General features: G+C 40.2%; 1 protein-coding gene across 1 annotated transcript; it reads right to left on the bottom strand.

Annotated features, from left to right (window-relative positions):
• Positions 1-7,547: 7,547 nt before the first annotated feature.
• Positions 7,548-19,888, bottom strand: LOC134088296 (LHFPL tetraspan subfamily member 4 protein-like). The gene is made up of 4 exons (XM_062542221.1): positions 19,483-19,888; positions 9,222-9,458; positions 8,252-8,268; positions 7,548-7,619 (listed from the first exon to the last, which is right to left on the bottom strand). Exons 1-4 carry the CDS (start codon positions 19,886-19,888, stop codon positions 7,569-7,571), a joined length of 711 nt encoding a protein of 236 aa, XP_062398205.1. The 3' UTR covers positions 7,548-7,568.
• Positions 19,889-25,216: the final 5,328 nt, after the last annotated feature.

Below are 25,216 nucleotides of genomic sequence, written 5' to 3'. Positions count from 1 at the left end.
GTAACCTGCACTGATACTACCACACTGGTGGTTGTTGACATGTTGAGGTGATCTAGAGCAGTGAGGTTAAAGTTCCGTTAAAGACACCGATCTGTGTGCAAGACACCCACATCCTGCTGACCGAGAGTGTACTGTATGTTCCTAGAAACATGCAAAGGATGGAGAGAGCATCTACAGTTTCAATGCAGTATAAGCTGGCAACCAGAGGGATGGGTTTTGTCTACTGATGTTCTATTGCTTTCATACCCATAGCCTAGCCATTCACATAGCAGACACATCCAGAGCAGGTTTGAGAATAATATAGATGCAGGAGTAATACAAGCTACTACTGTAAGTCTTACCTGATTTGTGATAGACGGATGCTCGGGTCAGACCACAGCCTCCTAGCAGGAGGAGAAAGGCACATGCCTTCCAAAGCAGATGGGATGACTGTTGTTTGGAAGCTAGCTCCATACTGATGCAAAACAAACAGCTCTCAGTCGGTTCAGACCACCTGAATAAAGCAAATGATTGGAACTCTGCACAGTTGACTCACAGACTTAACTGGCTTACAGAACGACTCCGTCTTGTTTCAAAACAGCAGTTCACCACTGAGAGTCTCCTCAACCACAACTATTTATACTCTGGTCAACGTGCATGTAAGGGAGGTGGAGGGAGCCGGTCTGGGAGACAGAAGAGGAAGAGGAGGCGGCAGAGGCCTTCCTCCGTGCCATTCTCTTCTCCTCCGTCAGCCGGTTTTTGTTTAGGAGCAGAGTCAGGGTCTGGGCAGAGGGACAGAGCGTCCCTATAAATATTAGGATTTTCCTTTGCGGTGCGTCTGGCATCCTATGTCTGGTGTCTGCGGGCAGTATGCTGGGGCAAGTGAGTAGGTGTTAGAATAGCAGGAGGAGGTCAGTCTGGAACACTGCCCTTTCCGACTTTCTGAGGAGTGTTTGATTGTCAGTTTAGTGGCTCACTGGGAGAAGGCCCTGGAATGGCACGCCATACACACACACACACACACACACACTCAACCCATCACACCAATGTTATGTCAGTATGTCATCATCAGGAAGTAATGAGTGGATGAGCATGTTCCATTCTAAATTAGATATGTGTAATTACCAAGATGAGTACTGTTGACAAAAACAAAAAGGTGTGACCTCATAAGGTCACCTGTTCAAATGAATCAATACTTAAGCCCCAGCTCTGTTGATTCACTATCATGGCAATGCCAATGCCACCTCATGGAACATAGACATGGTCATAAAGAACACCTTGTTTTGGCATCCGCCAGACAGATGCCCACTCTTCGTCTTCTCATAGTGCTGTACCCAACAGTAAAATTCAAGGTGTTGAGAATACTTGAAATGGACAGTGGAAATTCTCACACTGCTCCCATAGGTCCAACTGGATGGAACATTAAAACAAAGTATGAAACATATTTCAAAAACACAGGAGACATTTCTGGAATGTTCTACACTGACATGGAGTCTTTCTAAAATATGATGATAGCTGTATGGTTGGTGTATGTTATTTTTTCTGCTCTGAGGTGTACAGTACATCCTTGATAGCCACACAATATAAACATTAAACAATGTGTTGGGAAATAAATAAATAATATAGAATTTTTCCCTGGAGGCTTTACCATTACTTATTCATATTCGACCTCTTCTCCAAGCTCCCTCTCCCTTTGTCATTCTGAAAGACATATGCACACTCACACCTACCATGAGAGGGTGGGGGAGGGACATTACAGAGTTTTTTCCCCTATTGTATAAGTTTTAATGTTATGGATTGCATGTGAATTGAAATGTAAAATGTACTTCATCTGATTTTCTAAAATGACAAAAGGGTCAATGGCGAAAGCCCTAAATATCCTCTAGTTTTCATATGTGACACACCTGTATGGTGCTGCTACATAACTTCACCTCCCATTAGATTTGTGCCTGGAGTTCAATTGCACAAATTGAGGCACTGTAGACACGTACGCACTGTAATCTTAGCAGGTGAATAATGGCCCGGATCTGGTTTTGAGGTGGGTTTTGTCTCCTCACAGTCTGTGAAGACTAGGAAATATACATAACGACACAAACTATATAACAAATATCGTTGTTTACTTGTATGTGTCTTTCCTATGCAATCCAATAGCTCTCTGAGAAAAAAATTTCCCACATGGACCTTGAGTGGCTGAATCCATGTTTTTGGAACTGATTATTGACATTTATGTAGGTTTCAGTATGTGCTGTAGTATACTGCACTGTAACTCAGGTGATCATTATTAGAGATTATTCACAAGAAATATGATATATACAGTATACTATATATATATATATATATATATATATATATATATGTGTGTGTGTGTGTGTGTGTGTGTGTGTGTGTGTATGTACATATATGTATATACACACACACACACACACACACACACACACACACACACTCACACACACACACACACACACAATCTAAAAAATAAAGGTGCTTAATTGGTTCTTTAAATCTCTGGATGGTTCCATGGAGAGTCAAAACTCTGTGTTGAATCATTACTGTACATCATGCAAACTGTTGCCTCGATGGTTCCTTGAAGCACTGAAAAAGGTTCTTCTATGGCATTGCTCTGAAGAACCAGTACTGGCTCCATTATGTTTTAGAGTGTATAAAGCTCCCAAAAAAGGATGCATGTAGGCTAAAGTTTACGGTAACACTTTACTTGACGGGTTCATTCATAACACATTCATAACAGCTGTCATGAACTGCACATGAAGCATTCATGACTGTTTCATAAAACATGAGTCAACATTCATACCAACCCCTTCATGAATGTGGAAGACAATATATCAAAAACTTGTCAAAATAAAAGTCCAACAATCGCAAAGCAGCATTGCTGTCTTTTTTGTTTTAGCCAACCTGATCATGTCACATCTTAGTCAACGGGGAAGTCCAGTGTCCAGGAGAATTTCGTTTTTTGTTTGTCTGTGTGTTTATTTTATGCTAGTAACCTCTGAAGAATGCATAGTTGTCTACACCAATGACTGTATATAGATATATAAAACAGGAATGTCCAACCATTCAGAGGTCCACAGATGGTCAGTTCACTTCCCAGTATGATGACTACTTCACAACTCCTATAGTAAAGTGACATTTGAAGTAGACTTCATAAAATATTCATGAGGTGTTTACAAATGCTGGAGAGGATTCATAATACCCTGTATAATATGGATTACTAGATTGTTGGACTTTTATTTTGACAAGTTTTTGTTGTTTTGTCTTCCACATTCATGAAAGGGTTGGTATGAATGTTTAGTCATGTTTCATGAATCAGTCATGAATGCTTCATGTGCAGTTCATGACAGCTGTTATGAATGTGTTATGAATGAACCCATCAAGTAAAGTGTTACCAAGTTTACTCATAGATGTGCATTCCCAAAGCACAGTGGAAGGAGGCCTGAGTCACAGAGAAAAGGCCCTACAGGACGTTCCCCAGAATCCTCAAATGACATAGATTGCAAATTGTCTAAAAAATCAACTGAAAGGTCAGATATTTGCATTGTGAAAACTGAGCCATACATCAGAATACATCTAAACAGGCACTAAACAAATAATTCGGTATGCTTTATTTCATCAGTGCATGTTTGTGCCATTTTTGACTGTTTATGAATGTGTTGTTGGACATCATCAATGTATCATAAAACATTATTATAGCAATAATTTTCATTACCGAATGCTCAATTCATAAGATTTATTTTTTAAATAACGCTATAGAAAATATGTTCTCGTCAGTAATACTGATTTTACATATCTGACCGTAACAATTTTCATGTCAAAATTGTAGACATCAATAACGTTGATCCATTAGAAATACCAAGAACTAGGCAAAAAGGGCAGAATCCACAGAAAAGAATACATAAAAAAGAGTTACCCAGGTAGGGATGTGCTGCAGCAACCCATTGTGTATTTGTTGCATCCTATCAGGTAAGATATGACAACACAGGTCTGACTACACAGTTTTTCCATAATTGTCCGGAACATCACATCTTATTTGAGCATGTTCAATTTATTTCTTCCAGAATTGAATCCTTTCCGTGTTCAGATCTAAATGTTGAAAAATTGAACCAATGTCTCTGATCGAAATAGGCCATAGATGGTGGCAAAATGGCTCAGGAAGCACCAAGCGAGAAAGCCTTCTGCCTTTCACTGCATTTCCCAGAATCCTCTTTGTCATGCTTTTGTGCCCACTACCACCACCTCAGAAAAGAGTCTTCATCCATTCAGATGCCACCCACAGCTGGGAACAGTGACACTCGATAAAGCTGTGTTGCAAACTGGAATCCTCCTTCAGGTGACTCCCTCTCACCTCTGTTATAGTTCCTGAGGCACCACTTACAGGTAGGCTTCCAAGGAATGGGTTCATATGTCCACTGCACCTGGCACTTTGTTGTTTTCATAACATTTCATTTTCAATTTACAGTACATATTTTACACACAGTTATCACCCACACAAGAATTATAAATGTACTAGAGAAAAGTGCCAGGTTTACTTTAGATACTTTAGATTTTACTTCAACCAATTCAAGAAACAGAAAAAAAAATATCAATTATCAATGCATTTTTCCAAAGGCATCACGGGAAAGGAGATGACATGTTTGGGTGCTTAAGTAGATAAACAATACCACTATTGACTGAGTTCATGGAGTTGTGTGTGAAATTTATTAAATAAGATAAAACAATTGGTCCCAGTCTAACAAGACAATCCAAATGTTTATGCACAAATATAACCATGTTAATGGAGGATATGGGTTTTATCTGTCAAATTTACAGGAACAACATCTCTTTTGTTTTTGCTGTGCTGCGTTGTGCTGCTTAACCTGCTTTAGCTCTCTGCCTGGTTTCTGGAGGCCGTGGCTTCAAATGCAAAGAGTCTCCACCGCACAAGTAACATGGTTAGAAATAATAATAATAATAATAATAATAGTAATAATAATAACAACAACAATAATAATAATAATAATAATAATAATAAACATCTGCAGAGGTGGGTAAAAGTAATCATATTATACACACAGCTGAATAGCATAAACTGTGGGGCATACACTGAGACAATTTAGTGAATTACTAAAAAGGTAAAAAGGTTGGGAGCGATAACCTCTTCGATCAAAATTGGATACATTTCGCAGTTTTGTGCAGCACTTCATCCTGTAATATACTCATATGCTAGATCTATTTTGATACAAAATCTACACATAACCGTAAAGAACTGCTCAAATTTCATAATAAACAAAACAAGCTTTATTTCCCTTCAGTGTTCTCTTTCAAAAAAGTTCAACGGCCATACTGATATATAACATATTTGGCTAAATTGGAGGGTGTCATCATCTTGGTACCTCGTCCGTTGAGTAACACCGGGCACTTTGAGTGTGTGTATACAGTAATTAATTTTGTAAAACCGTCCTGTTTGGTAAGAGAGTGAAATTCATCACAACATCCAAACTATTTTGAACCAAACCAATACTTCTAAAAAATCCTCTAATTCTACTTGTTTGTAAACTTTAATTCATCACAATACAATCATACACCAACAAAATGAATGTTAATGGCAACACACATATATAAGGTATGGTGAGTGGTGTATGGTGACCATTTTCTTTTAAACATACACTACACATTATGAATATAAAATCAAATAATAAGGGAAATACTTAAATAGAATGTTTAAAAGATTCCTTCCAAAGCCAATGGGGGAACCAGAGCGAGTTTTTGAACACACTCCGATGATGCTAACCATACACGATAACACCATAACTCCTAACTAGACACAAGATCTAAAGAAACCTCACCCTTTTTGTGATGTTATTTCCGCAATCCAGATGAGACATCACCAGCCTGAGATGGAGGAAGAGGCCCACAGTGCATCAAGCGAGCACAGTGTGAGTGGGTCTCTGGGACAGAGGGTCACAGCTACCTCAAAGGTCATTCAGCGAGGGCCCAGTTGCCCTGGACTCTCCGGTGAATGCTACAAAGGTCAGTCCCCAAAGCCTGAGTTAAAATGCAGCATACAGGGCATGCCTCGTTTCAGACCACATCACCACACATTTTTTAGCAACACGGCAGATCACCTCATCTGGCTAATATAAAATTCGACATGAGCCATACACAATCAGGATTGTGTTTTTAAATCTTTGTATGCTTGCTATAACTACTGTACTTTAGTTGGATGCTAGGTTTTGGATGACCTCTACTGTGACTTGTCATTTCTCACGTTTACAGATGCTATCTAATCGGAGAGAGCCTGACTGCTCTTGGGTGTAATAGAACACTGAACTGTTCTACTTGATGAACTCTGAGTAATGATAGTAATGATGATCATTGTGACTTCCACCAGATATTCTGAATAGATACTTTTTTACTACTAGTAATGTGGAGCCACACCGAATATGTGATATTCGGATGTATATTACAATATACAGTATGTCTGAATATCAACAGAGATATACTAGACACATATTAGAATATACAGCTGCAGACAACAATGTAGCAATTAGGCTTAAATGTGGTAGAAATGAGAAAAGAGTTTTGAGCATCCAAATCAAATCTGACACCTTGTAAAGGCAGAGTTAGAAGAAAATGTGCAGATGAAAAAAGAAAACGGCAAAGGTGATTGGCATGAGCAGGTTGTCGGGGGGGGAAAGTCGGCATTTTTCCTATTGATCCTCATAACACTGTTTCCACAGACTGTGTACCCTCATTACAAAGTGCCGAAATCACATCTGGCCCTGTGTGACTGACTTCACTGAATTCAATTCAGTTACTACTTCACCTGATGTAACTCTGACACTTTCCTTGGCTCAAGACAAAAGATCCTTCAAGGTACAGTGAGTTCAACTCTCTGGTAAGACCAAATAACTACAAGTCATTTGACTTCTGCTTTGAAGTATACTTGTGACTTTCATTTGAGGACATCTGGCAAAAAGTGACATTGAAACTAAACTTAGCCTGACACCATATGGCCTGAAGTTAGGCTATATTATGAATAACACAACACGTGCAATGTCAACTATAGTCCTCAACACATATCTGAAAGCCAACGAGCAGTTAAACAACACTCAATGAAAAGGACAGTTCTTGTCAAAAGTTCCTCAAAATCATCTCATCCAATGGTGGAATCTGACATTTCAAAAGAGATACAAAAAGTAGTCTACATGTAGAAAATGCTCCTGTCCAATATGCACAACTTAAATGTCTGTTGAGAATTTGCGAGAAGGTAGAATGCATCAGTGCTTGTCACAGTTTGGAAGCATGGAAACATTAACTAGGGATGAGTATACTTTCCCAGAGGTCTTGAGTTTACAAAGCTTCAGTGAGTCGTCATACTCCATAAATATATACAGTACATACAGTTATCCAATCAGTTTTCAAATTCAAAATGTTGATGACATTTACAATGCGCAAGACTGACATCCTTTAAAAAATATAGCAAATTCAATGTACAAACAGATTGTGGTACATATAGCCTCCTCATTAGACCACAGGCTGGATTTTAGGTGGAACCGTAGGAGGACATGGAAGTGTTGCCTCGGGGGAAACCTTCAGTATCTCGGCCCAGTGAACCGAGGGTTTCTTCTGTCCTGCACCTCAATCTGCAAACACAAAGAGGACATCAGATCTAACCGCAAAACTAACAATCAAATTCAACAGCATGATAGAAAAAAATCTATTTGTCTACATGGGCACTACTATGGCCATTTTCAGATTCAATTCTACGAGATGAGTTTGCACCCATACGCTGATCTGAGTAAAAGTGCCAAGTATCAAGGAAGACTGAATCATCTAATAGGAAGGACAGCCATGCATGTTCTACAGAGCACAAAATGATAAACATGAAAAAGTGTCACTTTATGGAACATAGAGGAATGCTACTTGCACAGTTTAATAAGTATTCATTTGCTACAATTTTATCTGACGACTCATGCAAATTTAATTGGTACATCAAACTGTATTTAAAAACAGTGCCACTGTATATTACAATCAGAAGCATGAATGCAAGCGCTCCATCCTTTATCCACTTAACTAGGTACAGACAAGATAAAGTTGTTCAGATGACGATTCTGGTCAAACAGAAGAACTCCATAAATTATTTTTGAATTTGATCCTTTCCGACCTAACTTGTCTGTGCACTGTAAAGTGGACACTCTTTAGTGTTAAACCATGGTGTGTCAAACAACACAAATATTATATTAATGAGCTGTGCATGCAGTGACAACAAACTTACCCTAGACACAGCCATGTCTGTAAAAAAAAGAATGGAACATTTATGTAACAATTGTGTGTGTGTGTGTGTGTGTGTGTGTGTGTGTGTGTGTGTGTGTGTGTGTGTGTGTGTGTGTGTGTGTCAGCAGAGAATACACACATCTGATTTGGTTGCTGAGGGGTGTTTGCACATTAGTGTATTAAAATGATAATTATTCAAAATATAAATGCAAATGATCATGTTTTAAAAGTCACATTGCTTATTCAACTAGGGCAAGGCTCTGAATTGTCTGTAACAAAATGCTGGTCATAGATTCAGCAAGAAACTCAAATAAGGGGGCTGACTAGAGTGAGGGAAAAAAAAACTTATCCCCATGGTGGGTAACCATGGAAACCGTCTCATTATAGTCGAGTCGTGATGTTAATTTATTAATATATTTTTGCTCCATTCTACAGCCACCACAACCTGTACTCTGGGTTTAGTGATGCCAAAACACTTCATGTTCACATTTTCCCCAACATTGGAGAAAAGGACCAGAGGAAGAAAAGATTATGTCAGTGTGAGCTCCGAGGAAAACAACATGAAGCCTATACAAACATGCCATTTTCTGCAGTATATTCACTGCTATCAGAAAACATGCTTTATGTTTCTCTTTTACGTGTATCATCATCTTTCTTAAATGACTAACATACTGTATGTTGTGATTTGTACACACGGCTCTACTAAAATAAGGACATCTTCGTATATATCTTTGAATTGTATTATAAATAGTGTTTGTAAACACTATTTATAGGCACATCTTGCAAACTGTCTGGCATTTGACTATATTTAGCAAAGGAGATACAGGACATGAAATATGCTAAATAAATAAGCTTTTCAGAAAACCTGACTCATGTCGTACAGCTGGTGCAATCGTAGCAGTAAGAATTCACCCTGCACACGGATGTGATATTCTACGCCGCACTCTTCTGACAGTAAAACTGCTGTTTACCTTTGTTTTCAGTTCTGACTTCTTCAAAGAAGAAGTCACTCTGTCGGTTTCCCAACACAAAGGCCAGGAAAGAGAGGATGAGAGCATCCAGAATGCCGATGATAGCCAGGATGTATGCCCAGCGCACGGAGCACCTTCCCAGGGTGTACTTCCCTGTCTCCTCCCCGCACAAGTCTCTCACCACCTCGGCGTCCCAGCCGTCAGGGAAGATGATGCAGCCAAACACCAAGCACACGGCTATAGGGGAGAAGAAAGAGGGAGATGACAGACAATCAATGGCCTGGAGCTGGAAGCATGCAAGTGACCATAATCTCATTCCTCATCTTTATGAATCATAAACCCCACAATGAAATACAGAAGGTCTTCAGACTGTGTATAATGGCTAATGCTAATCACTATAAACTTGATTGATTGTCGGCTAAAGAATTTTACAAGATGACAGAACCACACCATCACACGTAATTACTATTTGACAATGTCACAGTGACCCTTGCGAGCTTGTCTTGTTATCTTATTTACAAGAGTTAGCCGGATTATTACAATGAGAGCTTCCTCGGACGTCTCCCTTGTTTATGGCTCAGAATATCCCATTATTATTTGGGGGCCCAGTGCCAGGGAAACTCAGAGGCCCTGCTGCTTCTGCTCCGCTATGAGATCCATGGGCCCAGAGTAGAGATAATGACTTTATATGCAAAATAATATTTCTCCGTCTAGATTTGTTAAGTCTACCCCAATTTCCCAAGCACAAAGAGAAAATGTGTTGTGCTATGTGATTATCATGCTATGTTGACTACATTGATATCCATAAATCCACATGTTTAGGTACCCCTTAACAGACATAATAAAGATAACATGGCCAAAGGATGGCTGATGGTGGCAGCGTAGTGACAGTATATAGTTGTTGAAAATGTGAATTTATTTGAAATGACGAATCAGATAATACTGCACGCTGTATGCCCTTATCAACTAACTTCTAACTCTCACAGTGAAATAAACAGACAAACAGATTGGGGGATTTTTATCACTGAATTTACCAGTTAAGGGAATCAAAAATACCCTTTTTAAATTCACATATAAAGTACTTGGCAATGACAGGCCCCTATCACATGGCTCAACGTACTGTAGGATCTACCCAAAAAGGACTCCCTTCAACATTCACGAGAATCTTTCAGGATTACATACTGTAGATTAATTCCCATGTGTGTACAGATGCCAATGCATCTATATGATGGAAAATGTGTATGTTCTCTGAGGATCTGTAATAATGTCCACTGCCTCACCTGCTGACACCACACCCGTTGCAACACACACACACACACACGCACACACTGCTGAGTTTACTAAGTCCTCTCTGCTGAACCTGGGCTAATTAAGTGGTGCAATAGGGCCCCTGATGACAGTGGGGTTATTGCTGAGAGAGACAAGTTCTCTCCATTGTGGGCTCATCTACCAGCATGTTTGTAGCAATGGAAGATCAAGGTTGTTGCTGTTTTTGTTCTCTTTTTGCTTACTTAGTCATGTTTAAAATAAGCTGGACGCTGCGCACATCATCCAAAGTACTACATTCAACATTTTGGATCCACACCTGGCACCTTGGGAGTCAAGGACATGCCTTCTCCCCTTCAGACAGCCAGAGGGAGGGTGGTAATTTGACTGCATGGCCTTGGCATCACTTTCAGTGAACATTGGACATTAGAGCTCTCAGTTTATGAAACAGGAGGACATGCAAAGGGTACAGTATATATTAGGGTGACCAGACGTCCCCATTTCAGGGGACAGTCCCCGTTTTTGGTTACCTGTCCCTTGGAAAATATAGAAAAACTACATATGTCCCCGTTTTTTTGAAGATAAAACTTGTAACTATTTCAATCAGATTGACATTCAAACTGAAAATGTCTCCATTTTTGGGATTATGTCCCCAGTTTTCTGGCTACAAGTCCTCTTTCTTTGTCATGGGATTGTTCACTGTTTGAAGCCATATGATTCAACTCTGGATTTGTAGACAAAGAAAACAGGAATGGATGCTTATTGAAATGTATTTTTCTACGACTGATGAGCTCACGGTTACTTGTTGTACCTCAACCAAGTCACTAGCAACAAGATTCTCAGGAACAAAACACAGCTCATACATAGAGAAAGGGCACCACTCAAACCAGCATTTCAACTGATTGAAAGGAGCAAGTTCTCACATGTACAGTAACACAATGTATAAACAGTAAATAACACATGCAAGTTGAGTACCAGGCCGTTACTGTAACACGTTAGCCTGTAGGACACTGCTAGGTGTGAATATGTAATTTGAGACATGACCATAGAGGCTTCTTAACATATTTTACCCATCCTCCAACAAGTCTAATTAATTATACATATGACCAGCTCCCTTGATACTAACGTTTTAGCTACTCATAAGCAGCATAAGGTAAGGCTGTACTCCCTCACAATGGTGACACGACACCAGTACTATCCTGACAACAGCACTTGTTTCATTGTTAGATTTGAATTAGCGCTTCTTTTGCCATTTACGGGAGACTCCCTTTCATTCGGGGGCTCCTGGTAAATGCGGGGCACGGTGCAGTGTGTAGTGAAGCAATGCTCCCCATACAGTGGTGCCGTAAGTCTGCACATGTGCATCCTCACTATAGCTGGCCTACAGGTTGAAAATCGATGCTCCAAAAATATCCTCTTCAGCAAAGCGAGAGGCAAGCGCTTTGAAGTTGTTGTCTTTTTTTTCTCCCCCTCCTTCATTTTTCTTTCCCTCTATACCCCTCCCATCAGATATCTGTGAACTTGCAAGAGAACTTCAAAGGCAACTGGGAGAGGAACAAGGTTAGAGAGAGAGAAAGAGAGGGTCTGTGTGGAAACGAGAAAAAAAACAACAGAGCTGAAGAGGCTAGCACAAGTGCTGGCCCACTTTCTGCTATTTTCTTTTTCAACATCTGTTCAATTTTGACTTCTTCAACAATCCATTTCATTTTGAACAAATTTAATGTAGAAAATTGCATAGGCCTACAGTATCTATCTATCTATCCATACAATATACTGTAGCATATCCATCAGCACTATACTGTACATGATAAGCACATTTGTACATTAGCACACATTGTATGTATTATGCAATAAAAGAGCTTTGACAATATTCTAAATCACATTTTCACACTGATCACTAAATGTATCATCAGTGGCATTGTAGTTAACAAAATAGTATACGGGCCAAATATTTAGATGAAACACATTTGTTTTGAATTTTGCATTGTTCTTTCATGATGTGATGCTTCTTCTACACTACAAAAACTGGTTATCTAATAAAGTCTAATAAAGTCTCAAGTCTCAAACTGACAGTTCTGTTTATGTAAGGACACAGACCTAGCCTGGAAGTCAGCCCAAATGTACTAAAAATTTGAGGTTGGGAAATTTGGACTGGATTTGCTCCATTGAGAAACGACTATGGCTGAACCTGAACCAGAGCATTTCCAACGTCACCAATCAAATTGTTTGGGTGGGCTTATGATGATGGACAGATGAGCAACGGTGAGTCTATCATGTCACTTGAGCTCACTTGGTTAATTTGGCTTCTAATAAAAAGGCCTGGTGCTACAAAAGCTACACATTTAAATTTCGCTACCACATTATTCTAGATATTGACAGCACAGTAACTTAAAAAAAAAAAAAAATAATCAGAAAACTTAGATTACTGTAAGACATTTGTTGAGAAGAAGTATGATTAACGATTTCGTTACTCTGGGGTGTATTTCTAGAAAGGATTAGAAATTGGAAAAATGTTGACACAGATATAGGCTGTGGTCTGGTGAGAGGGTACTGTACACGTTACCACCTTTTCCACCAATGATATGTATCACTGCATCATCAACAACATAGTGGGAACTATGGTGTTCAAACACTGGAAGAGGCAAATTGCAACACAGGTACTGTTCGCTACTCTCCAAAAAACAGATGATTAATTTGGTTCTAACCAGAAGAAACTGAAAATGGTAAAATACTGATTATCTTAATTTTAGTGATTTCCAAAAGTATTTGTGTTAACACCCCTTCCAATACCTAAAACAGCCTAATTCAGAATAAAACAGAATCAAATAGTCCGCATTGTCTGTGGGAATCCCTTATCCTTATTAAGTGGATTTGCTGGTGATTGAACAATGTTGTGCTCACAAAGATAATGTTTTAGGCTGAGTCTGAGAAGGAGAGCTTATCACATTCCTTCGTGCTTGTTTGATGTAAGGAATGATCTAGAATACTCTACTGGCCTGGTCCCTGCATGGTTCTCTCCAGTCATAGTGCCCAGGCCTCACTGATGACAGCAGTGTCAACATATTCTCTCTTTCACCCCATTGACACATCAGTGGAAACGGATATGGTTCTGTGCATCTGTTTTCTGCTCCACCGACAATGTATTTGTCATGTTTCGGGGGGGTTGAAAGAAAGCGAAAACAATATTATTTCATCCTCAGAACACGTTTCTAATAGCAAATTTTTCAGGCCTTTATTGTTATGTATAGTCGTTCACTGCATACTGCACTGCGTTTCAGCATCATCTTATACGTCAAACAATTCAATCTGCATTGAATACATGGATATCAAAATCAAATTCTTTCCATGTTCTCACTTCCAAAATCACAGGGGAGACAATGCAAAGGTGGGTCACTCGGATGCATTATTCAGCTGCTGTGATATTTTTAGCCGGGCCCCAGTGACTTGGAATTATTTATTACACTTGATAATTAAAACATGTCTGTCTCTAGGAGAAGACACAGGCTGAAATCTTGGGAAAGAGAAAGGGAACCACTCGGGATTCCCTTGGAGATTAGCTCTCCCCTTCCTTTCTATTTATAGATGGAGCATACTGCAGCACCCCGTTTCAGAAGATTACTGACACACACACACACACACACACACACACACACACACACACGTACACGTGCACACGCACACACATACGCATGCATGAACGCCCACACACACACATAAGCACACACATATGCATGAACAAACATACCCATTCATTATGATAGCATTGAAGATAAGCTTATGTCAACCACTATGCAGACAAAAAGGCATTTGTGACCTTTTTATGACATGTATTGATAGTATGCAACTGGAATTAACATGAAGTAATGGCTAGTGGACAATCCAACCAACATATCTTACTAATTTAATTAAAAATAATGGATTTATTCAGGCCAGGCAATAACTCTGCTCCCATCCTCTGACGGTGATTATAGAAATTTGCCACCCTAGAAATGAATGGTCAAATAAAACAAGCATGCTATAAACATGAACCCTCCCTCCACCGCAGAATAAGCCCATTTCCATAGAGCGCATGTAGCATCATAGACGGGAGGGAACAGTATCAAATTGATCTACAGTACAGACCACAAAGGATCCATAAGACATTTCATTCCATGCGTCCGTATTTGGCCAGACCAGAGGTGATGATTATTTGTATTAAGTATTTTGCCATTCTGTGACTCTAAAGGGGGTAGGCCTATTGATCCACTTCATGGACAACATGCTCTTTCTATTATTCATAACAGGCCATTAATGGACATTTTCATTCTTGTGTAGCTGCAAGACTGTAACTAAATCCTAGAAAAGCAAGCTTGCTATTCTCACAAAACATAGTTGATATTACACAAGATAAAGTCAATGAAATGAGTGAAATACAATTAGGGATGTTCAGTTTATTGACATTCAGGAAGTGAATCCTGTAATCACAAGGAATTTCCTTGGATCAACAAAACACAAACTCAGAGTGAAAGCGAACAAGCAAAAGTGCATGGGTTCTGCCCTGACTTCCTTTCAAGCAAGTGTGTCCACTGAAACACTGTTCAATATTTGATCAGAACAAGGTCAGACACAAGCAGAAGATGATAAAATGGGTACGTTATGGGAGGAAGTGTAGTGAGTGGGTTGACCAGTGAGCCATGAAAAGTGGACTACATTTCCCACTCTCCATCATGTTAAAAGTAAAACATATCCTTTTACACTTATCTGAGAGCATTTTTTTTGTGATTGTAATTTTCTTTCGAGGGAATGAATGTGTGAGATGGAATCACGCACAGATGATTTAGATGTGATCCACAGAGCATACAATAAAATGATGAACTGTTTAATGGACCCACTTCCTTGAAACTCTTTGCTGTAAAATATTATGCTGAATCCTCCATTTGGGTGAAGTGAGTGCTGTGGTATGGAAGAGTGCACACTGCACAGTGCATACTGGAGAGTGCATAAAAGCTCTCAGCCTAGAAACAAAGAAAAATGCACACAGCTTTTCAGCACTGCACATGTTCCGTGCACCATTTTGCGAGTATACGATGTTTTCATCAGCAGTCTCACACATTATCACACCATTCTCACTATTCTCACCTCTTTTTCTGAGCGAGAGCCGTGTGCTCACACCTGTAGTGCTGCTATACGGAGCGATCTGTGCATCTTAACTCCCAGTGTGCTCTCACGCAAATTTGAAAACTGATATGAAGCATGATGCTATTGGCCTTGATAGCAGTCAAGCAACAAAAATCAATACTTGGCACTCAGCCACACACTATAGACAGTCAAATGGAGGTGAATTAATACTTAGCCTCAGATGTGATGATGTCTGGCACTCAAGAGCCATTCTCTGGATACTGCTCAGTAATCCAAAGTGCATCAAACACAATTTTAGAGCCTCTACAAGACTAGCGTCTCCTCCAGAGCTCACCAAAATGTCTTGAACAAAACTTTCTGATGAGGACATGTCCAGGTACTGTACTAAGACACCGGGCTAACGTGGACAAGGACTAATCCTAAAGGATTCTTTTCCTGACAATGTTCCTGCTGTGAAAGTTCAGTATGTTTAGACACTGCTTTAAAAAAAGAAAGAAAAAAAAACCTTTCCAACTGCCATTCTGTTTGCCTCCCTTACTCTGGATTCATTTCACACATATGTTGCATAAGTGATCCCTAGCAGAAATCCAGGTTGGGATCCAAAAGCTCGCTGAAGCTGACAGTTTTCTGGCCTTCCCCCTCAGGTCAACCTAAGGGCTCCAAAAGCAGCGGGGATTCCCCTGAGAGAACGCACGCCACGGTGAGCTCTGGGAGTGCTGGGCTCTCCGAGAATTTGTAATGTAGAGCAAGAGTGAGCATGCTTTTCCCTGCCTGGCAAAGCATGTAGGTCTTGGTGTGTGTGTGTGTGTGTGTGTGTGTGTGTGTGTGTGTGTGTGTGTGTGTGTGTGTGCGTGTGTGTGTGTGTGTGTGTGTGTTGGTGTGTGAGGAGCATGCTTTTTCCCTGACTGTCAAAGCATGTAGGTCTTGATGTGTGTGTGTGTGTGTGTGTGTGTGTGTGTGTGTTGGGGGGGGCTGCAAGACCATCGGACTGTGCCAGCACGGAGCGCTTTGGATATGGAGAGGAGCATCTGGCCCTCTTTGTCCTCCGCCCCGGTCCCGCTGGTGCCTGGCACACGGCTCTGCGTCGGCACTGGCCACGACCGCTGATTAAACCATCATCTCCCGTTGGACACGGGACCAGATTCAGTTTCACCAAAGGTGGACCGTCATTTTTCAACTATTAGCTGGGGCTGGTACATTGATTTTGCCAAATTTCTCCAGCTATATGAGGTCAATACACTGGGGCAGTTAATATGGTATTTTCCTATAACTTGCATAAAACACTGTCCTGCGGCTTACACACAATGTGGCTAATACACAGGAAATTACTATAGTCAGCAATGGCACAGAAAGTCACGTTTGTTTATGTCCAAAATAATGTTGTTTGTACTTTAACCAAGGAGCGTACGAAACACACTAGAGAGGTAGCTCACCCTTAGTATAGGAATATACGAGCATCTATATAATTTCGACAGGTGCTGGATATGGGCACAAACGTAGTCAAAAGCAAAATAGCTGCACACTGTCTTACATGCTCCCGGTTTAATGGCAAAGTAAAACGTTTCAACCACTCAGGTCTTTGTCACACCAGAGAGGTAGCTCACCCTTCCCTTCAGCACTCCTAGTGACATTTCACACAGGGTTTCGTTTTTGTTTGCAAGCTGCCATCACTGTGGTTGTTTCCAGTATTTGGGAGCCTGGGCTGCCTACTGAACTAGCAGTCATGAGGAGATGATTGCTGAATGTGACAAAAATAATATTAGCTTGAAATCATGTTCAATTGTAGCCTGGCTAGCGCCTACCACTTCTCAAATGAGACGTGGTCTGGCAACCAGACGTTCATTTTCTCGTATTTGAAAAAATGCCCAGATCCATTCATTGGGCGCCACGGATGTCTATCAAATGTGTCCGTGAATAGCTCATCATTGTCTTGCTTTCCCCCCTGTTCTGTGATTGGTCCCCTATCTCAGGCAAAAATTAGGACGTTAGGGAGGTTTCCAGACTGCCTTAGCAGCGTGAATGAAATCACCGCGCAAGGCAGGATGGGAACACCCAGGCAATAGAGCCGCTGACTGGTGCGATGTCTTTATAGGTGCAATCCTCTCTCCTCTTGGGTTAGGGCTATAGGGATGTGCACACTGATCAAAGACGCTATTGAAGTTGGAGGTGAAGATGAAAAAAATGTATGATGATGGCACTTGTTTGTTTTAATATAGCTCTGGTAATGGTGGTATAGAATGTAGTTGTAGTTCTAAGCCTATGAATAGATGCTGCATGAGTAAAGTAGCTTCGGGTTTCAAATTTAGTCCAGCCAATATCACTATTTTAAATATACCACACTGCGCTAAAAAAGAAGAGTTTACTCATATTGTGGCTATCCCCCTTCAGCATAGAGAACTGCGGGCCATGGGAGCTGAGTGGAGTGCTATTAACTGCACTCACTACATCTGTCTTCTGACAAAGCTACCCTTAGGAAAGCATCAAGGAAAACCTACTGTGCAGTTTGTGGACCACAACAAATACCACAAACTGCTTCAGATTTCACTCTCCAAGCTGATACTTATTGATATAACATTGGACAACAGTGGCAAGTTCCTATTCTATTCATACTATTGTAAATAACCGAAATAGACTAACGACTATTGAACCAGACTGAAAAAGCCACATTTGGATATAGGCTATTTTTGGGATGTGCTCATCTCTGCTTATTTTGATTCGGTGGTCTTTGGCCTTGGTCTTGGCGTTCAACACATGATTCCTGCCTCATCCGTGTGATCTTTTTCTACATTAACAGGATGTTCTTCACCCTTGTCTTCAAATCCATGATGACACTCAACACTTTGTTTAAGGGGCTCGTCTGTGTGGCTAAATGATTTATTTCTGTAGGATGCTTATTTTTCATGTTACTGTTGCTCTGAAGAATTGAAAACATGTATTTGAAACCTATAATAGGTAGCGCTATAACTAACTCATAGGGTCTCTAGAATGCAGTACAATATTTGTCAGTGTCATAAGGTGCATTATAACACAATGATAATGAACAAATATTGTATGCATAATGCAATCATATATTAAAGCTTAGCATGACACCTACTTGGATTACATACAGTGGCCATATTTGATAGCCAGAGAGCAGTTCATTTGGTGCAGATGATGTGAGTAAGATGATGATTATATAAGTCTTCTGATTTGATTTGTCGATCATTATTGTCAACATCATCATTATCACCATCATCATAAGCAGGGATAAAGCCAGATTCTCACAGAGCGTGACAACTGCACCAACACTAACCTACTGCAACATCTCTGTTTGCATGCCTGCCAGTATACATACGCTTACATCATTACTAAAACATACTTCTAAATGTGAAGCATGGAAGGTTAATCCACAGGAGTTCCGTGCAAGATGGAAGAAAGTAAAGCAGATATCTCTCAAACATGCTTTAAAAATTGTACCATATAATTTCTGCAAGGGCCAATCTGATCATATTCTGTTGACGCTGACAATACCCTATGATAAAAAAAAAGATTTTATTGCGCGCCCTAGTCTCACTGGTGACTCCACACTGAGAGCAGCTGATGTGCACACACAGCCTGCTATGCACAACCATTTTCACCAAATGCTGACCACATTTCCCTGGGTGCCAAATCGTTGTTAAGCACTGACATGAAACACATGGCATGTGCTGGCTGCTGCTTCACCAACCATACACGAACACACCTGCATTCGAACTAAAAACCATGAAACAATCAACATGACCGATAGTCCATCACCAAAAAAGATCAATATAACACAGCATGCTTGGTTTATTGTCTGCTTCAATTAATGTGAACAACAGAGACGAGCAATGCCACGATGTTTTCCCCATTTACTCACCACAGAGAAGCTGCATCCAAGCACACGTCTTGTAGACAGTGGCGATATTGCAGAAGAAGAAGAGCGCCATGCAGGCGATGCAGCTGAGGATGAGAACCATGGACAGCAGCACGAAGAAGGACGCCGCTTTGAAGGCGCCGGAGGGGATGGCGCTGAAGTCCGAGATAGTACCCTGACAGGTCATCTCCTTGCTCGGGGGGCCAGCCCCAATACAGTAATGATATAAGCCGAAGTGGCCTGCTTGTGGCGTGCTCAAGCTGTCGCCAATCCAGTAGGGTTGAGTGAAGACCACCACGTTGATGATAGCGAGGCATATCGTAAATATCGCCCATAACAACCCGATTGTTCTGGAATTCCTCATATAATTCTCATGGTATAGCTTAGATGCTTCTTGCGAAGGCAGCATTTTTCTTTTCTTATTAGTCCTACACAGACTCGCCCGTGTTTATCCTATCTTATCTTGACAGGTTCTCCCTTGTGTACTTTCAATGGCTTTTGGTCTTCAAGTGCTGATTTAGAAATCAATGCATCTAAGAGCAAATTATTAGAGGTTGATGCCACAATTATTGCTATCACTACTACTAACACTACCTCTAGACTACATATATTATCCATATAGTGTATACTGTCTAACAATTGGTCTACTAGCTTCAATAATTTAAAACCTATGCTATGCTGAATTACGAAGGGGAAAATGTAGTCGCTCAGTAATATCACGTCGATGCGTAAAAGCCCACGCTAATTTGCCACTACAGTTGATATAAAGGAATAGCTTTGCAAAATGTTACTCTACAAAGATAGCGAACATCAGGTACCGAATAAAGGAACAAATGTATTTTCCACGTCCCCTTTTTCTAATTAGGCTCGTCAATGGAGTGTTTACCTTTCATCCAAAAGAATACCGACGTGCCGTTGTGCTGCCCTATTTGGGTGCTGTGTCCCCCATTCGCAAATAGCAATCTGAACCGTAATTTAGGCATCCATGGAAAGCTTCCCTGAGATATTTCCAATTTGTCAATGGGAAGCCTGTGATGTTTTATGCTTGTCCGTCGTAGGCTATGTGTGTTTGAGCGTGTCATAAGCATAAAGGCTTCTGTCGAGCTATCGACTTCAGTGACTCCATTGTTGTGGTTTGAAGTCTCTCTCGCTCCCTCTCTCTCTCTCTCTCCCCCCTCTCTCTCTCTCTCTCTCTCTCACACACACTCACACACACAAACACACACACACACACACACACACACACACACACACACACACACACACACACACACACACACACACACACAGGATGATGATTGCTAAGGCTAGATGATGACGATTCCCCTTGGTTACAATACGATGATGTAAATTCAATTAGCCTATGTCCACCGAATTCTGAGACGATGTAAAACGTATGCGAGAAATAAGTCAGTGATATGGACAGAGAAATTTACTATAATCAGACTATATGGAAATCTTGGTAATAAGCTAGTTTACTAAGATGGGGATGTATCGGTACTACTAATGCCACGTTATTAGGCCCAATACATTTTTCAGACTTGACGAATGGTTATAACCCTTTATATATTTGTTTATAATGATTTTTGAATACTGGGTTCACAGAGAGTGGTACCAACATATTTACATGGGACGTGCACTACAAAGCATCTGGTACTACGCTGCTGCCATCCAACCATTTTTCTGAATTGACCGAATCTAAAACAGCATCAATAATTCAGCTGGAGCCAAACATTAACATATTCAGGTGCTTTTGCACAGCATCTATATGAAAAGAAAAACTCTCTCTCTTTCATGTTTATGGCTTTCATATGGATGTTAATATCCATGTGTAAACTGTTGCTTTATATGCTATGCCATTATGCTGAGCAACACTTGACATATTCAATATCTTTCAATCAGTCTGGTAAAAAATGGAATCTGGCACTATGCCAGGTTTAAATATACACTTGGACTTAAAGCTAATGTAGGCTTGGTGGACTCCTGGGAAATAGCCTTATCAAACAGCACTTCTCAAGTTAATGTACAGTAAACCCTATTTATATCACTGCAAATGTATAATAACTAACTGATCGATTTTATCCAGTGTGGAAATGGTCACATATTTTTAGTGCGCCCAATTGACTGCAGACTTGCAGAGGGAATATTACTAGATGCATTACTTATATTTGACAATGCCATTTGAACATTTGGCCATTATTAAGCCAGCTTCTCTCATCTTTTGAAACAACAAACTGTTCCCAGGAGACATGATAATTAAAAAAAAGGCTCAACAGCGTTCTCAGTTAAAATGTGTTTTGTTCAGTAACTTAATGCAATCAACACTCAAAAGCACCACTGATGCTGATCCTGGTCATCAGGTCTGAGATATGGTGAGCCTTTATGAACATTTAAAGTAAAGTGGACCAGCAGACATACACACAGATGGATGATACCCAATTGCAATACTCTCCACCCACCACTGGGGTCAAGGGTAATGAGCACACTATCATCAGATTTTACTGCAGACTGAGGTGATGCAGATATCGATGAACTTTCAACAATCTCCTAACCTTTAATAAGTGATAATGTGGTAAACAAACGGCACACAAATGTTTTTCACGTCCTTTGGTGTCAAGACCAGTGACGAGAGAGGATAACCTTTGTATTGGGGCTCTATCACTATCTTATCCAGGATATATACAATGAGAGATTGCAATGGGTGTCTTCATTTATGGAAGTCAATATCAGCTAAAAACTATAGCCACAGTGGATGGAGTGGTCTTTGAGAATACAAGGAAAGCAATACAATTAGATGTATTATACGTAGTGCTACATAATACGACTGCCATATGGTGGTGCACATACTATTCAAAAAACATAAATCACACTTTTCAACATAAATCACACTTTTCAACTTCTCCTCATCCCCTACTCCTGCAACTCCTTGTACACCACAAGTCTTGCATGCTGTTCCTTTGGTTGCTCAATGAATTTTGAAACTCAGATTCTTGCTTCATGTGTGTTTGTATAAATGTGTGCGCACTCTGTCACTATGTAGGTGTGTTGGTGTGTGTGTATGTGTGTCTGTGCCTGTGTGTGAGAGTGTGTGTGCTCATGTGTGTTGATGGCTGAATCTTGTTTACCATTTTGGGCGAGCAAAAGGAAACTGAAGAAGATTTGAGCATGTGGCCAAGTATAGACATGTTACATTTAACATTAATAAACATGGCAAAACTGTAGCTGAAGTTGTTCGTGGGCTAAATAATTGCATCAATTGCAGTGCCCCCTACAGGTAGAATTCCTCTATTCCTTATTAGCCTGATGGGGCCATGATGTCCCGAGAATCACTGAAAACCAACACACAAAAAAAACCCTTATGACCATGGCAGTCATAAGAAACTGAGCCAGTTGCATTGTATTGCACATTGAGACATCTCATAGAATTTCATTGTAGTCCTCCATGGGGAACATATGTAACACCTGCAGGAATCAGGGAACTTGGAACCTTGAGAACATGCCGTATTTTCCCGACTATTAGCCGTGGCTTATACATTGATTTAGCAAAATTTCTTCCGCTATGAGGTGCAATCAAGCCATTGTGTATGTGTAATAGCTTGATTCATTGTCAGAGCATTGAGAATGGTTTGGCTGGCAAAAAAATGTATTACTTATTGCATGGATGAAGCCCAAATTCTGAGGAAAGAAAACTATCAAGGAATCCTGCTATCCTGATATCTAAACTTGAACAGACCAACAGATTGTTGCAAGGTTTTCATATGATTTATAAAGAATATGTATTTAAAAATCAGACAAAGTCAGTGTCACGAAAAAAAGAAAGTAAAATGTGATGAAATGTGACGCATGTGCAGGGGATTTGTCAAAACGAGGTCAAACTGCAGACGGAGACGAGGAAGCCCATGTGTGATGATGAGGCAGTTGACACGCCTCACCAGCTCACCCCAGCCCACCTGCTGCTGCAAGAGCCAGACACAGACACAGGTGCACAGGTGCACAGAGGGGGTGGGTCCAGAGTAGACCTAGCAGGGGCGTAACATTATGTAATGGTTTCACAACATAAAGCAACTCCGTAGGTAGATATATGATCTCTGCCTCATGCAGCATGCATTACAGTAAATATGTATGTACTACAAAGGAATGTCATCTGGGTTCAACAAAAATATAATCTTTGACAAGCTTTACAATTCTGATTCTGAAGATGTAGTTCTCACTGGTTTAGGAACAGAATACTTATTTTTGTCAAAAATCTTCTCATCCCTTTATAACAATGCTGTGATTTGAATTTAAACAATTATTATCCTCTCATCTATGCCCTCCACTGGTGCTGACAACATTGTAGGGAAAGATAAGCATTATGCTGTAGTGCCATCTGTTGTCCAGAAAGAGTTGCACTACCAACTGATGGAATGTGAGAACTGCTGTGCTGTATGCTCATGAAGACTCATGAAGGTCACACAGCAAGGAATTACTTTCTACCAGGACTTCTGTCTAACATGACAAATATTGTGAAAAAATATATATATTTACAGTATATTGTCAGTAGTATTTGTAGTGTATCACAGCACATGTGTACACACAAAAACAAAGGACCTACACTATCATTTTCCAATTTCAAAATATCCAAAATGGATTAAAATACCTTCTATGACCTCAATGATAAAACATATTTTAACTTTTGGTTAAGGTTGTTGAGAAGGGTGGTTAAGGTTAATGGTTGACAGGCTATAAAAAGGTGGTATACAAGCATGACTAGGAGTGCTGTACTCCAGTTTGATTTGATATAGTATTTTTGGGCACAAGCACCCCCAGTCATTAATATTTCGTGAGTTGAGCACGTTCTATGAACTCTACTGAAGTTTGACCTTGATTTTAAGAATGTCATGTCAGACAGGGTACTCTGAAAGAAACAAGAGTACAGTACGAGGGCTGAGAAACAAAGGGGCATAAGTGACATTTCACCAACTTTACAGGAGAGCCAAAACAAATCTAACTGCTACAATATGTTCACAGTTAAAGACCTTTGGTTTTTGTTCAATAACTATATATTATTTATAAATATTTTACTTCTATCATTTTGTCAGCTAAGAGAGCTCATCAAGAGCTTTCAGGTGATATATATAACTCAATTTTGACCAAAATGTCACTCATGCCCCTTTGGTTCTCAGCCCTCGCACATGCATACACCTGCCTGTGGACCATTGCCTGTCAACCATTTAACCTTAACCACCCTTTTCAACAACCTTAACCAAAAGTTAAAATATGCTTTATTATTGTAAACCTTTAAAAGTGGAGACTACAGTCTCTGATCTTAAGGGCCTACTGCAGGGGTCGGCAATTAAGTTTGGCCTCGGGCCAGATATTTTCCAAGCCATTACATAGCGGGCCACAAGTTCACAACCAAAACAATGGCTAATTTAATTAATTAATATCGGAGGAGGTAAAAATGATAGGCGCTCTTGAAATTACAGAGCAGAGACATTCAAGCAGGCTGTAGGCTAGGTTAAATTTGTCGACTGGTCATTGGGGGCGCTATTATATGCCTGTGTCTTTAAAAAATAAAAATAAAAACCACCAGAAAAACATTGCCACGCGTTGCTGTTAGCTGTCAAAAAATGGCACTATGAAAAAATCTGAAGAGAAAAGTTAACAGCGAAAACAGGATATTTAATGATGAATGGGCAGAGAACTATTCATCCTCCCTAATTGTATTAATGCAAAGCCCACCTGATCTGTAACA

This window comes from Sardina pilchardus, chromosome 7 (genome assembly GCF_963854185.1).
Source record: "Sardina pilchardus chromosome 7, fSarPil1.1, whole genome shotgun sequence".
In the NCBI taxonomy this organism is placed as follows: domain Eukaryota; kingdom Metazoa; phylum Chordata; class Actinopteri; order Clupeiformes; family Clupeidae; genus Sardina; species Sardina pilchardus.
The sequence above is the reverse complement of the archived record's forward strand: the minus strand, read 5'-3'. Positions and strand labels throughout refer to the sequence as shown.

What these genes read in the sequence shown, in the direction of transcription:
- LOC134088296 (XM_062542221.1), bottom strand. Translation starts at nt 19,888, where the DNA reads ATGCTGCCTTCGCAAGAAGCATCTAAGCTATACCATGAGAATTATATG. An exon ending in TTGGATGCAGCTTCTCTGTG is followed by an intron (nt 9,459 to 19,482) that starts GTGAGTAAATGG and finishes TCTCCCCTATAG; the next exon opens with CCGTGTGCTTGGTGTTTGGC.